Consider the following 14,671-nt stretch of genomic DNA (forward strand, 5'->3'; position numbering starts at 1 on the left):
TCAGGGTTTTTAAGGCTTTTTCAACATTGAAATTTGTACAGTAAACAGCCTTGCTCCTTTTAAGAAATGCAGCACACGCCATTATGTATTGATAACAGAAATATTTCAATTGCTAAACTGATTTTCACCAGGAAATCTTTTTTACTTTTGAAAGCAACTTTCGCTGAAATTGAACTCTGTGGTTCCACAGCTTTGGCATCCAAAAACTACAGAGAAGTCTGGCACTTTAAACAGTGTTTCTGTGGCCTGACACAATGAAAAATTTATCGTAGATATTTTTGTAGAAAATGTTGGCCCCACAAGTACCAAGACTCTAGAACAAAAACATTCTGTATCTTGCAAAGGTTGAGTTGAAAATTAACTGTCAAGGAAATGGGTAAATTAAACAAGAAAAGCACAACTTACTGTACTGTTTTGTCATTTTAGAAATAAGCTTACACCTTTTCACCATTTAAAAATACACTGAGGGATCTGAATAACAGCACAGAGAGAAAAAAAATACAGATGTGGCCAGATTTTTGAAAAGTTTCTGTAGTACCACAGAGAGTCAAGAGAAAATTAAGTCATACATCTAGAAGAAGCCATTTAAAACACTAATAGTTAACGAAGGGTATTTCCCTTTTGAGCATGGCTGACAGACATAAAATAAGCTAAATTTATCAGACTGCTATTTCCATTTTGACTCCATAAGCTGTAGTTACTGCTGCTGAAAGCGCCTTTCTACACCATTTTGTAGGAAAGAGGCAAAATTAAAATGCCCTCAATTTTTTTTTTCATTTAGGCATGTATTGTTATGGTTTCATTCAGTAAATGTTCAAATCCTCCTTTTTCCTCCTTCATTTTACAGGTGCATTTTTACTATGGTTTCTTCGACTAAATGAGAGACTTGATTACTAAGGATAAACATGAGTGCAGAACAAGACCTCTCCACCTGGAAAACAAGATGAAAATGGATGCCAAAATAACTGAAAAAATGCTTTGGAAATACTAGCTTGCATTCAATTTTTTGTTCACTATTCCTTTTTGTACAGGGCAGTTTTACGGGACAGTAACAGCAAAGTGGACATAAAATCCCATGCGTCAAGTGAAATGATTTGCCTTTTGGGTACTTGCTTCATTTCATGACTAATTTCAACAGAGAAGATGAAAAATACTTGTATTTTACCAAATTCCAGAGGCAAACTGTTAGGAAACACAAAAATTATTTTATCTATTCAGACAGCTAGGTCATGTGATAAACAGATTTACAAATATCTCGCAAGACCCCAGAGCCCCAGCTCTAGTTCTGTGCTCCTGCTTCGTGTCCGAGGTCACCCCGGAGCCACAGCTGCACCCGAGCAGCTCCCACCCCGTGAAACAAACCCACAGAGCGCGTGTTGTACAGAAACCCAGGGTTCAAATCCCCCATTCCATGGAACAAACCTGCAGAGCGTGTGTTGTACAGAAACCCGGGGTTCAAATCCTCCATTCCGTGGAACAAACCTGCAGAGCATGTGTTGTACAGAAACCCAGGGTTCAAATCCCCCATTCCATGGAACAAACCTGCAGAGCCTGTGTTGTACAGAAACCCAGGGTTCAAATCCCCCATTCCATGGAACAAACCTGCAGAGCGTGTGTTGTACAGAAACCCAGGGTTCAAATCCCCCATTCCATGGAACAAACCTGCAGAGCGTGTGTTGTACAGAAACCCAGGGTTCAAATCCCCCATTCCATGGAACAAACCTGCAGAGCCTGTGTTGTACAGAAACCCAGGGTTCAAATCCCCCATTCCATGGAACAAACCTGCAGAGCGTGTGTTGTACAGAAACCCAGGGTTCAAATCCCCCATTCCATGGAACAAACCTGCAGAGCGTGTGTTGTACAGAAACCCGGGGTTCAAACCCAAACACAGGCTGTGCTCCACCAACGCACCAACCCCAGAGTGCGACTGCATCAGCCCCTTGTCTCCAAGGGAGGAACCGGGTGGGCAAAGGATGAAACTGGGAGAAGATAAATTGTTTTTTGTACCACTTAGTGGCCGGACATCAACGCTGCAGCTTTGAAAGCTGTCTTCCCAAAAGCCATGAGGAAAAAAAAACATGCAGAGATTAGGATTTCAGCTCTCCACGGGAGTGGAAATATGTTAAATGGAAGCTTTTAATGAAAGAATGGATGAAAGACTTCCAACTACAGGAGATTAACGTTCTTATCATATATACTCTTATTGCAAAGTGGAGGACAGGGGTGGGAGGGGAGAGCTCTCCTTCAAAGACCTGGAGACTGACACTAAAGTCAAATTCACTACATTTAGTGCACTGTACAGTTTCTAACAATTCTCTTTGCACACTTTCTTCTGGACTCTGAACATTCTAAAAAATCAGGTAAACGATACCAAAGACTGAGATTTTCTGAATTACTCGTTTTTAAATGCCACGTGAAACAGGCAGGACCCGTTTTGCAAAATACCCAGCAGTGGCAGCGTGCGCTTTTTCAAATGCCATCAAGGAAAGCCAAGGTGGCCAGGGGGAAAAGTGACATGCAGAGGTAGATGGTCACCGTCCCTCAGCTCTGCAGGAGCTGTGCACAACCTCACACGCAGCAGCACGGCCAGGGCACCGCAGACACCGCGAGTGCCGGCACCGGTACCCTCCGTGTGAAACAAGAACACCAGCACCCATCTACATATCCCAAATAACGAGAGGCTGCCCATCAGCTGTGTTTGCAGAGAAACCAGCAGACGCATGAGGAAAAGTGGTATGTTACAAATATAGTGTTGCTTAATGTGTTAGACAAGCAAAAATAAAAAGTGAAAGGCGTCTAAAGCCACTTGGAAAGAGGGCAGGAAAGGGAGAAGTTTTGAGCTCTGTACTGAACATCAGAGTTTACCAGTCATAATTTTTGAGATGTCACCTGAAGACAAAAAGGTACAGGCAAATCTGGATTTACCATCGGGAACCAGAGCTCATTTCCCAAGGCACAGTGACATCTTTCTGTCACAGCAGATGGTGGTGACTGAGAGCAGAGGGCCGCATGGGGAGAAGACTCTGCACTGGAGGCACCAAGAAAGTCTTATTTGTTTATAGAGAATATTATAAGAAGGCTGTAGACAAGAGCAGTGCAGGCAAGTAAGACATAGAGAAGTTAACAGAATACAGAAATATGCCTAATTCCTTTCTTTGAAGATTTCTGATGCCAATGGAACCTCAGCATCTCTATTTCTGGGTCCCAGACTCATCAAATGACTGACATAACTGGCTACTTTCACAGCCAAAGAATTGCTCACATTTCAGTCTCCTGTTTAATGTGAAGCAAACTGGACACCAGACGCGCCAGGACACTGACCCGGGAGGTCTGTCCCGTCTACACAGTAAGAGGCAGTATTGCGGGAGAAGGGAAAGGGAAAGGGCTTCCCCAGTCCCTACACCCTATGTCCAGCCATGCTGGTACAGCAAGCCCTAAACCAGTGATTTACGTACTCTGTAGTCAGCTAAATACTTGGTCTCGTTCTTTATAAACCCTGAAAACAGAACTGTGCATGTCTCGAAATTATTTAAATGAATTAGAAGAGAATATCTTTGAGAGGATAATTTGCCAACAGGTATATTTTTAAAACGCATTTCTTCCTTTGGATTTAAATTTTTTATGTTTACGTTTAGGCAAAGAAGTCCTTTATAGAAATGGAGATACAGTGCTGTGTAAGCTCAATAAAGAAATTACGGTTACTTTACGTAAGGAAGATTGATGACTTTTGTTCCCTAAAACTGTTCTGATGCTGTTTTGGTTTATCATTACATACACACATACATGCAGCACTGATTTGTTTTCAACCTGTGTCTCTGGATCTCCATCACCATCCACATCAGAAACAGAGCTGAACCAAACTTTGGTGTACCGTAGCCACTTGGATGCCATTCCCTGGCACTGTGCCGTGCTCAAGAGGGGTCTGGCCGGAGCCCACCCAGCGCGGACCCCGCGGCACGGACCCCACCCTGCCTAGGGCACGGACCTCGCGGCATGGACCCCGCTCTGCCCAGGGCACGGACCCTGCGGCACAGACCCCGCAGCACGGACCCCGCTCTGCCTAGGGGACAGACCCCGCGGCACGGACCCTGCTCTGCCCAGGGCACGGATCCTGCGGCACAGACCCCGCTCTGCCCGCAGTGCAGCAAACGCAGCAGCAGCGGCTGGTGCACAACTGGAAGAAACATGCAGAGGTCGAGACTTTCTGCGAACCCATCCACACGCAGAAAGGCGACACCGAAGTGCAGAGGGCTGTGCGGGTGCCACCAGCACCGGCTCCCCCGCGGCCGCATGTCCCCCCGGTCATTTGCCTGCCCAGCAGTTATGAGAAAATATACTCTACCCAGAAAATGTATTAACTGTGCTATGCACAAACTGGATCACTGGCCAGGAGTCACCACACACCACCAAACACTGGCTCCTCAACAGGCAGAGTAATTTAAGAAAAAAACATGCTAATTAGCTCTAGTTTCACAGAAAGACAGGAGATGAAAATAGAAAAAGAAAGGTATTAATGAAATTTAGCAACTTTAAGTTAATTCTTAGAAAATGCATTTCAAAACAATTATAGGGAGAAAAAAATTTCATAAATTCCAAATACAGCATGGCTGTCTGGGGTTCTGGCCTGGCAACTGGGGGTTCTGTCACTGCCCTGTGACGGGGGAATGTTCTCAAGTCCCTGAGGCTGGGCCAGCGCGTTGGCGTCTGTGACCAACCCTCGAGATCACTGCACGTGACAGGCTGGACTGTGGGCAGCGATGCAAGAACATACACGAGAACAATGCCCAAGCAAAAATAAAATTTACAGGCAAGGAACAGGCATTTTACCAGAAAATATGGCAAAGACAATTTCTCAGCTTTCCCCTCTCAATCAGCCCAGCAGCAGTGTGAAGAGCAGCGCTGTTCACACAGCCGTCCTGAGCAACAGCAGCCTGTAGATCAGCGCTGCAGAACACTTCATCTCCCTGCACCCAAACCCACATCATTTACACGCACACCAAGTCAAATTATGGTATACTTTTTAAGTGAAAAAAAAAAAAAGCAGTGTTTCCAAGGTGCCCCCAGTTGCGGTGACCTGGCGAGCCCTGCCACCAGGGCAGCTGCTCATCAGCGAGCACTTTCCCAGACTGGCAGGGGACACTGCTTCTGGAAATTGCCTTTGTTCAGGAAACTAGTGGGCAAGAAAAAGCATGGCTAATCATCTAACAGTTTTTAGTTGCTGATGACAAAGTATGTATTACATAGTACGATTATTACAAACACATATCTAGAGTATCGCACTAACCATCACATGTACTAACTTTCTGCGCAGTAATGTGGAAGAATATGTTGCAAAATACCAAAACGTTAGACCTTAGTCTTGGCGGCTGGGAATCTCTCTGAATTATTCAGTGCAGAATCCATGCAAGAAGTTACAGTAAATTTTAGACCAACAGCAAGAAGTGCCAGGCTCCTGCGAGAGCAGCTGCAGAACTGCTCGGTGCTGTCCCCTCCGCTCCGGCACACGGCAAAGCCGGGCAGCGCCGGAGCGGCAGTGCCAGGGGCACCAAGCCGGGCAGGCTGGGGCAGAGCAGAAACCTCAGCACACGGAGCGAGTGGTGACACCACTCCCTGGGTTATGAGCACCAATCACCTTCCTACCCTGCAGCACTCTTCATCAATCGTTTTATCATTATGCAGTTCCTACCTCTGATTTCCTTTACACCTTCAGTCCTCAAAATGTGGTGGTTTTTTTTTCCTACTTACTTTGTTTACAATAAGCAACCACTGTATTCCCTCTGTATTTCACCCCCACTCCGCCCCTGCCCGCCCACAACTTCTTATTTGCTCTTAAGAATACAAAAATACAGGAGAGTTGTAAACGTCACAACATGAACCGTTCTGATATTACTTCTAAACTTCTACCAGCAAAACCACTCTTTCCATATATGACACTACTGAAATAATGGTATTGAAATGGTATAAATAAATGGCTATTTCCTTCATCATAGTTTTGCACCCATTGTTATGTACTCCAATTTGCTTTCTTTTTATCTTTCTTTTCAAACATTGACATCAGTATTGTTGCAGACAAATCCTCCCACATGCAGAAGAATAAATAAGCGATTAAGAAAAGTACTGACCTTCGCTGACCGGAGTTGCACAGCCCTCAAGGTTCAGCATTATATCTTTGTCTCTGTCATCAGTACTGGCTCCCAGAAGCATCCAGCTCTCGACGTTATCACTTTCGGATATCAGGCTGTCCTCCTCCGAGCTGTCATCTATTACGAACACATCTTGGATGGTATGAACTCCAGCAGAACTACCTGGGTTACGCTTTCCACCAGTACTTTTCCTTTTCCTTGGAACGTCTGTGCCTGACCCAGTGGGATACAGGGCGTTACATCCCGCACCTTTGGCGTGATGTGGTGTGGAACAGCCTGGAGGGGTTTGTCTTCTACTGCGAGCTAAAGAGCTTGTTGACTTCTTCACTTTGCTTTTATAAACACTGTCTTCATCCGGTGTGTCAGACAAGACGATGATCTCAGGGTCATCTGAAAACTGAACACCACCATCAACGAATTCAGTGGTCTTCTTATCTTTGGACCATTTCTCAGTTAGAACTGAACTATGATCCACAACTCCTGCAACATCGTCATCTTCATCCATTTCCAGCGTGCTTATTTCTCCAAGATTTTGGGAATAATGGATCTGGCTGTAGAGATGAAATTCCACCTCACTATCAACGCTCTGCTCGCTGGATGACTCCTCACGATAAAGTTCATCTTCGTACACTTCAGTATCATCAGCGTCTTCATATCCAACAAACATTCTGGAACGCAAATAGCCTGTATCAACAAAACCCAAAAGGCTGTGTCAGAATGGCCATGAATGCATGCCACAAACTATCTTTCAAATGGTACCTTTGGTCTTTGTAAAATTGCTAATGTCAGACACAGAGCTCTGCGTGCAGAAGACGAAACTGAGCAGACTTAGCAGCTACAACCATCAATGCTCAAATCCATAACAGCAAAAGCTACTTGAGGGTGCATATTGTTTAATCCTAACTACTGATTTAACCTGAACTACCTTGGCTTCTGAAAGTTGTACTCCATGTGCTGTCAGCTTCCTCAGCTCCTCACCTTCCTGGGCTCAAAACCAGGGTACCTGCACGGATTGGGAGCCAAATGAGTGTCTGAATTCCAGTTTTGATCGTTCCGCCAACTAGTATCAATTCTGGGTACTTTGCAACTTGTTTTACCAAGTACCATCTTACATACACACCTGAAAGAGCGGGGAAGGAACACTCACCAGTATTCGGTGCCTATCTACACTTGGGCTGCAGTCACCTGAACTGGTGTTTCAGAACTTAGCCCTGTGATGGGAAGCGCTAGGGCTGTGGTACAGAAGCACACAGACACGCGGCACAAGCTCAGGTCTGACGGCAGCATAAAAAAAGAAAGAATAATAAAGGCAGTATACAAACCTGCAGCCTTCATACAAACTGATGTGTCACATTGTTCCATCAGGACTTAATGAACTGAGTTACAATGCCATGAAAATGCAATTACAATGGTCTTAGACCTCAGGAAGGTGTGCCTGCAAACAGCATCTGCCCAGCTCAACGTCAGCTATGACACCTCTGTACTGCTACCAGTTCAGCAATAATTATTTACAACACTTAATGGCCTTTTTGGTGGATCTAGGACTAAAGCCACCATTTCCCTTCTCATGTACTCAGCCATACTGCTTTTTAAACAAACGGGCTACAAGAACTGGCTGAGGGGACAGAGTTAACCCTCAGCAAGTTTGTGGATGATGTAAAATTAGGAGGAGTGGTTGATACCCTGGATGGTTGTGCTGCTATTCGGAGGTACCTCAATGGGCTGAGATGTGGGCAGAAAGGATCCTCATGAAGATCAGCAAAGGTAAATGCCAAGTCCTGCCCCTGGGAAGGAGAGGCTGGAGACCCACTGCCCAGAAAGCAGGCTGGCAAAAAAGGACCTGGAGATGGGACTGGTTCTGATTTTTGATCCTGGGGGTGCTGAGAGCCTGGCCCAGGTTGTCCAGAGAGGTGGTGGATGCCCAGTCCCTGGAGACATCCCAGGCCAGGCTGGACGGGGCTCTGAGCAACCTGAGCTGGTGAAGATGTCCCTGCCCATGGCAGGGGTGGCACTGGGGGAGCTTTGGAGGTTCCTTCCAACCCAAAGCATTCCATGATTCCATAAGCCAACACAGGTTTGGGATAAAATGCCTCCTGGACTCTCGGCAAGCAGCACCAGCGGGCTGACAGACGTTACCGTTCCACTCTGGTTGTTGCTGATGGGACCACACCTTGGGTAGGAACTCCGGGCTCCCCAGTGCGAGAACAAGGTGGACGTGCTGGAGGGAGCTCAGCAAAGGGCCCTGCAGTGATGGAGGGATGGAAAAACTGTCAAATGGGGCAGGCTGGGACAGCTGCAACCGCTCGGCCTCAAGAAGCAGCTCAGGGATCCCATCATTACACGTAAATGCCTGATGGGGGGCAGTAAATAAGACAGAGCCAGGCTCTTCCGACTGGTGTCCAGCACCATGACAAGAGGTAGCAGACACAAAAAATAAAATACAAGAAATTCCACTTAAAGATAAGAAAAAACTCTCCTTTATTCTGTTGCCTGGGAAGGCTGCAGACCCTCCATCCTTGAAGATGTTCAAAACCCAGAGGGACACGGCCCTGAGCAAACTGCTTGAGGTCACCCTGTTTGGAGTCAAGGGGGTTGGACGAGACAATGGCCAGAGGTTCCTCCCACCTCACCTGTCCTGTGATCCCAACCCAAGGGCTCCTCCAGAGTTCCCCACCCGCTCCCAAAGGCATTCTGAAGTTACTTTGCCTCATTCATGGGATACTTTATTTCATTTACATGGCCACATCATGAATGGAGGAGAGGAAAAGTGAATACTTTATATGAAAAGTCTGTCTGTATTTCTGTGTTACAGTTACTCCCAGGGAAGCCAACAAGCTTTTTCAGGCATTAAAACTGTCAGATGGAGTTCAGGTTTTTAGTTGTGGAAGGAAGTGGCATAGTACTGTTTAAATTCACACATGGATACGCAAGTGAAAATATCTTGATTTGGAGCCTTATACATGAGCAATTTGTGTGATGATGGTATTTAAAGAACCTAAAGCCTCTCATTATGACAGCTTTCTGTGCACACCCTGCAAGAGTCCTTCCCTGATCATGATGGATTTAGCCTCAATTGAATTCCTGTTATATCTGAAGTCAAACTACAGGGGAACACACCTTTCCCACAAAAGCAAACAAAGCCAGGCCACATAAAACATGAGCACACAAGCAGGAAAATACAAACACTTATTGACAACCCATACGCCGTACCCTGCTCTGTTTGGGCCTCCAGTGGGTCAGCATGGGTCACTCAGAATACATCGATCAGCATAGATCACTCACTCAGCATAGATCACTGCACACATCACTCAGTCTCCCCGACTTGATCCACCGCCCGCTGAGATCTCACCCAGACCCACAGAACCCAGCTCATCCCAGCACCTCTCAGCTCTGCAGTCTCCTAATACACTCAAGCTGATTTCTATCCTACAGCTGGTTTCTAACATACAAATACAGTCCTAACACTTACCAAGTGGAGGGTACAGACTCTGTTTTAAAAGCTCTCCTGTCCACACAGTGACTATAACCTCCTGGAAACCTTTACACCTGCCAACACGGAGCTCTGCTTGGCAGCACAATACATGCAGCAGTAACCTGGGGATAACCTGGAAATATCTGTATCTGCTAGACTCTGCCGCTCTCATCTGGGTCCTTAGGTAAATATAACATCTATTATGCCAAATAAAGTATGGAAGAATGTGGTGATAATAGCACTTGGTGATAATAGACACAATAAACCTATTTCATAGCTGTATTTAGGCTTGGGTGCCACAGAGAGGAGGAAAAAGTAAAACACTGGTTACCTCTGTGGTTGTAGGCAGTAAAAATATAAGACAAGAAAGCACCTGACAGACCAAAGGAAGCACCTATACTTAAGCATTTCTCTCAGTTTTCCATAGGGCCACCCTTTCATATAGGTCTTTGCCTCTTCCCATCTACAGGGTGAGAATAAAAGCAGAGCTGGCTCCAGTCAAACACATCTACAATATCTGTGGTTACATGATGTGAGAAAAGAGACTTTCAGTGATGTAGGGAATGAAAGAATCCCCCCGAAGCGTGCTGCGATTTTAGTGATACTTGAAAAGCCAACTGAATTCAAGCACTCTTTCTTTCCCATTCTGTCACCCACTGGATGAAGTTACAAGAAGTACATGACCACTGCTGAAAACACGCAGCTCAACAAGGCTGCTGGGCCACGGGTGTCACAGGGCACCCAAGGACCTGACTCACGGACACGTCATAATGAAGGCAAGAGGAGGGAGAGGCAGCAGGACACGACACTTACTTTGATCTGTCCTCCCAGCAGCTCAGGTCGAACAGCAGCTCCTCCTCTCAGGTCCACACACACCAGGATGACAAAGGGCTCCTCCTCTTGTTCAGCACGTATGGGAGGCCCTGAGAAACGAGAAACACTAAACGTCAGCATCACCACACAGTCTGGGGGTGCCCAGTTCCCCTGCCCACCACCCTCACGCTCAGGTGGCAGCTGCACCCCCTCTCTTCATCAGACAAGAGGGGTTTGGCACCAAGGCAGACAAAACTCTGCCTCTAGGAAAGGGAAGAGGAGCTCGACAGACAAAGTTCTCCTGTTTTTCATATTGCCAGAGTGAATTACTGTATTCACACTGATACTCAAATAGAGAAAAGCATACCTGACTGCCAGTCTTCAGCAATTTAGATTTCGTTTCACCAGTGAAAGGTTTAGACTATGGGCAGTTGTCAGTTTTGCTACCAGCTAGACTACAACAAAGACATCCCTCACATCTGAGTGCGAAAGCACATTAAAAACAATAGTCCTGCATAGAGTAACTGATCTGATACAGGCTGCAGAGAGTAAAACACACTGACGCATCACACTCTGGTACTGCCATGCCTTGCTTTTAAGAAAACCCCAAATCTCCAAACCCGAGGCCACGGGAGGACCTCATCCCTTAGTCAGGAGCAATTCCGTTCCTACCCGAACCCAGAGCACAAGTCCCCTCAAAAGTACCCGACTGCCTCTCTGGTAGGCCCCAAGTAACAACAGTTCCAGTAAAGAGCTAAAAAAAAAAAATCACAGAAATCTGAATTTCTTTTAACCATTTCCAAACAAATCTCTAGATGACTGTAGTTAGAAATGGCAGGAGATCATATTCCCAAATCATTTACAAAGACTACTGGCCAGCACTTTCCACCTAGTCCGTTAAGAAATCCCACATCCCGCATTACATACAGCAAGAGAATCTGGCAGCAGCATGGTCAGAAGGGAGGCAGAGCACAGGGACACTAATCAGAACACCCACAGCAGTTTTCAGCCAAAACTTCAGAGCAGTTTGGGTCACACAGGTGTCACATAAGTGAGAAGGGGCTTTGCCCAAGTGCTAGTAGGATGCTCAGGCCAGTCTTTCCCACACCATTCCCATTCCACGTGAGTTGTTTCTCCCAACCAACTCCTCTCCTCTACTTCACTTCATTACTTCTGCTGCTCTTACTTTTTCAACTCCTAAAATCTTCCAGAGCTCAAACAATAACCTTCTTCTGCCTCACTCTTGCCATTTGAAATGTGCATTCTGCTTTTTCTTAAAAGTCAAACAAAAAAACGGTTTGCAAAAAAGATTACTTTTTCATCCTTTGCAAATATGACTTTTCCAATAACTGTACTATTCCCACCACAAGTCATCAGGGAATCCCAAATATTTCCTTCTTTTTCTTGCTCTCTGCTTGATCTTTGCAGTAATGTCAAATCTAACACTTTATGACAAGGGCTGCATTGAAAATACAGCAACAAACATGCTCTTTGCTGATTTAGGAGGTAAAGACAAAACGTAACGCCACTCTCAGACTCTGTTACAGATAGGAGCAACAATAAAATGGAAAAGAAAGGTCTTCTGAGGAAATTACCAGCAACTTCCTAAAACCACAAATATCTATCAAAAGAGTGGCTCAGACATCAGAATGGCAGGAGACACCAGTAGACCACTTCTCAGTTTTCTGTTTGGTCATATTGGTGATACATGAACTGCCCCATACTTCAGGCTGTTAAGATACTGCACAGGTACAACCAACATGAAACTGATAGAGAACTTAAATATTCCACTGCAGTTTAATGAAATCTTTCATGTCAGCTCCTGTAACTGCTTGTGTACCCTTCATTGGAAGTTGCATGATCTTTTTTTGGCAGAGATAAGCAATCAAAACTATTGTTATGAAGCACAGTACCAAAATGAAAATCACATTGTTGTTCTTCTTGCAGCCCTATGAAGGTATGCAAATGTCAAATCTGAACAGATTTTTTTAAAAAAACACCAACGATATACGGTTATTATCACAGGTCAGTGTCAGGAGACAGTTTTTTTCTTCACCCGTATTGTCTTTCTGTACCAAACATAACACGGATCTTATTTTGGCTTACGAGGATAACCGAGCTGCACTCACAGTGGGTCAGAGTTTTCCTGCCCCAGCCAAGGTGGGACGTGCAGCTCTAAGAGACCTGAGTCGCTCCACACACCTGTGTGCTCAATCTGGAGCAGAAATGTCCTCACAGGGACACATGTAAAAATGCCACGAGGTCAATTCCAATGCAGCCCCCTTGGCTTCCACAAAGTAGACCCTGACAAGTATAACACGTTCTGCACCTGTTGTCTCAATTTTAAGAAGCCAAGAAAAAAGGCAGACAGCACCATAAAGCTGATCTAACGGTGACATTAGCTATTAGTTATTTTTGGCTAAATTTTGTCACATATTTCTTCCAAGGATAACTTGTGTTGCTCAATGCCAAGATGTAAAATTTTTTCTCGTGTTGACTTACTGTGTGTTTGACAATGTTTTTTTTCTGTACTTTGTTTAAACATGGTGCAAATAAGTGTAAAGGAGAGAAGGAAAGCTTTGGAGAAGAGGGAAATGTTTTTCTAGTGACAGGCTATACCTTCAGGAGATCTCGGGAATCTATCTTCCACACCCAAACCCTGGAAAATAACAAAACATTCAAAGTTTACTTCAAGCCTTTTGGAAGCTTTTTCCCTATAGCAATTTTGGAAGCATGTTTAATTCTAACTCAAATTAATAGCTTTGCTTTTTCTTAGATCACGACTGAATTTAACCCGGTGATCTGAGCACAACGCAGGTCCCGAGTGTCTGAGCAGCGGCGAGAGCAGGGACGGCGGCTCAAGGTCCGCACGGCCGGAGCTGAGCCCGCCGGGCCCGCGGCAGCGCAGACACACACGGACATGGGGCTCGCTCGTCTGTTCCAATGCCCGGAGCCCCAGGCTGCCGCGCTGGCCCGGCCGGCGCTGCGGGAACCGCCGCGCCGCTCCGAGGGGGAGGCCCCGGGACGCGGCAGACAGGCCGGGCGGCCGGGGCAGGCCGCACCGCACGGGCGGGGCCTACGGCAGCGCGGGGCTGCAGCGGAGCGGCGGTCAGGGGAGGCGGAGGGGGTCGGGGCGGCCGGAAGAGCCGGGGGACGCGCCGGGCCGGCAGCGAGCGGCGCCCGCCGGGGCGAGGAGGCGACAGGCGGCCCTGGCGGCGGGAGCGGGGGCGCGGGGGTCGGGCCGGGGGTCGGGCCGGGCCCGGTGCCGGCGCCGTCACGTACTCACTGCCGGCCGCGCCGGGACACGCCGAGCAGGAAGTGGCGGCGCACGCGCCCCGCCCCACCGGCCTCGTGCTTCCGGCCCCGGCCCACGGCGGCCCTGCCATCACGCAGGCGCGGGGCGGCTTGCCACGCCCCCTGGCGGCTCGCCACGCCCCCTGGCGGTGCGCGGGGCGGGGCCCGGCTGTCCAGAGTCTCGCGGAGGCCGGTAGGGGGCGGGGCTTAGCGCGAGGCGGGGGGCGGGGCCGCAGCGGGGCGGGGCCGGAGCCGCCACCCGTCCCGGCTCCGCGCGGCTGGGGCTGCGGGCCCGGGCTGGTGCGGTGCTGCCGGCCCGGGTCCCGTCGTGCCGGCCCGGGTCCCGTCGTGCCGCGGGCCGGAGCTGCAAGCGGCAGAGCCGGGCGCTGGTCGCTCCCCGAGCCGCCGAGCCCGGCGTCCCGCGGTCTGCCGGCGGTCAGCGCCCCGCGGGTCCCCGCTGCTGCCGGGCTGCTCACGGACAGCGGGCGATGCCGGTCCGCCGGGACAGCGCCGGCCGGGCCTGCTGGGCAGCGCCGCCGCGGCTGCAGCCTCGGGGCCTGGCCCGGGAGGGGACTCCGGGCTGGATGTTGCGGCGCTGGGGAGAAGGTCCCGTGTTCGGGTGCGTGGCGCTGCCCGGGCTGCGGGGGTCCCCGTGTCCCTGCTCCCGGTGCGGGGCTGTGCCCGGCCCGCAGCGAGCCGCGGGTGCGGGGCTGTCACCGCGGCGCACACAGCTCACCCCGCTTCCCGTAGCTCCTGCCGGGGAGCACCGCGGTCACACTGGTGTCCCCACCTCCGCCCCAGTGTCCGTGTCCTCTGTCCTGCGGCTCCGTGAGCAGGACCGTGGGGCTGCAGCTCCGCGGTGAGGGGAGCAAAGCGCTTGTGCCTGTGCCGTGCCAGGTGCGGCGGTAAGAGCTGGTGAAGAAGCTGTGGTGTCTTTGCAGACCAGCCA

At 48.6% G+C, this 14,671-nt stretch overlaps 1 protein-coding gene across 4 annotated transcripts in view; it reads right to left on the reverse strand.

Annotated features, from left to right (window-relative positions):
* The window catches only part of ZCCHC7 (zinc finger CCHC-type containing 7), a 117,974-nt gene extending 104,239 nt beyond the window's left edge, over nucleotides 1-13,735 (reverse strand). For 2 of the 4 annotated variants that reach the window (XM_065656795.1, XM_065656791.1), the window contains exons 1-5: nucleotides 13,711-13,735; nucleotides 13,048-13,087; nucleotides 10,429-10,538; nucleotides 8,280-8,385; nucleotides 6,123-6,827 (exon numbers count right to left, since the gene is read on the reverse strand). In XM_065656795.1, the coding sequence (XP_065512867.1) occupies nucleotides 6,123-6,810 (688 nt within the window). In that variant the 5' untranslated portion in view covers nucleotides 6,811-6,827; nucleotides 8,280-8,385; nucleotides 10,429-10,538; nucleotides 13,048-13,087; nucleotides 13,711-13,735. The remainder of the gene's footprint in view (nucleotides 1-6,122; nucleotides 6,828-8,279; nucleotides 8,386-10,428; nucleotides 10,539-13,047; nucleotides 13,088-13,710) is intronic. The other 2 variants (XM_065656794.1, XM_065656792.1) reach the window with 2 other exon arrangements.
* Nucleotides 13,736-14,671: the final 936 nt, after the last annotated feature.

The sequence above is a fragment of the Caloenas nicobarica genome, chromosome Z, assembly GCF_036013445.1.
Source record: "Caloenas nicobarica isolate bCalNic1 chromosome Z, bCalNic1.hap1, whole genome shotgun sequence".
NCBI classification, from domain to species: Eukaryota; Metazoa; Chordata; class Aves; order Columbiformes; family Columbidae; genus Caloenas; species Caloenas nicobarica.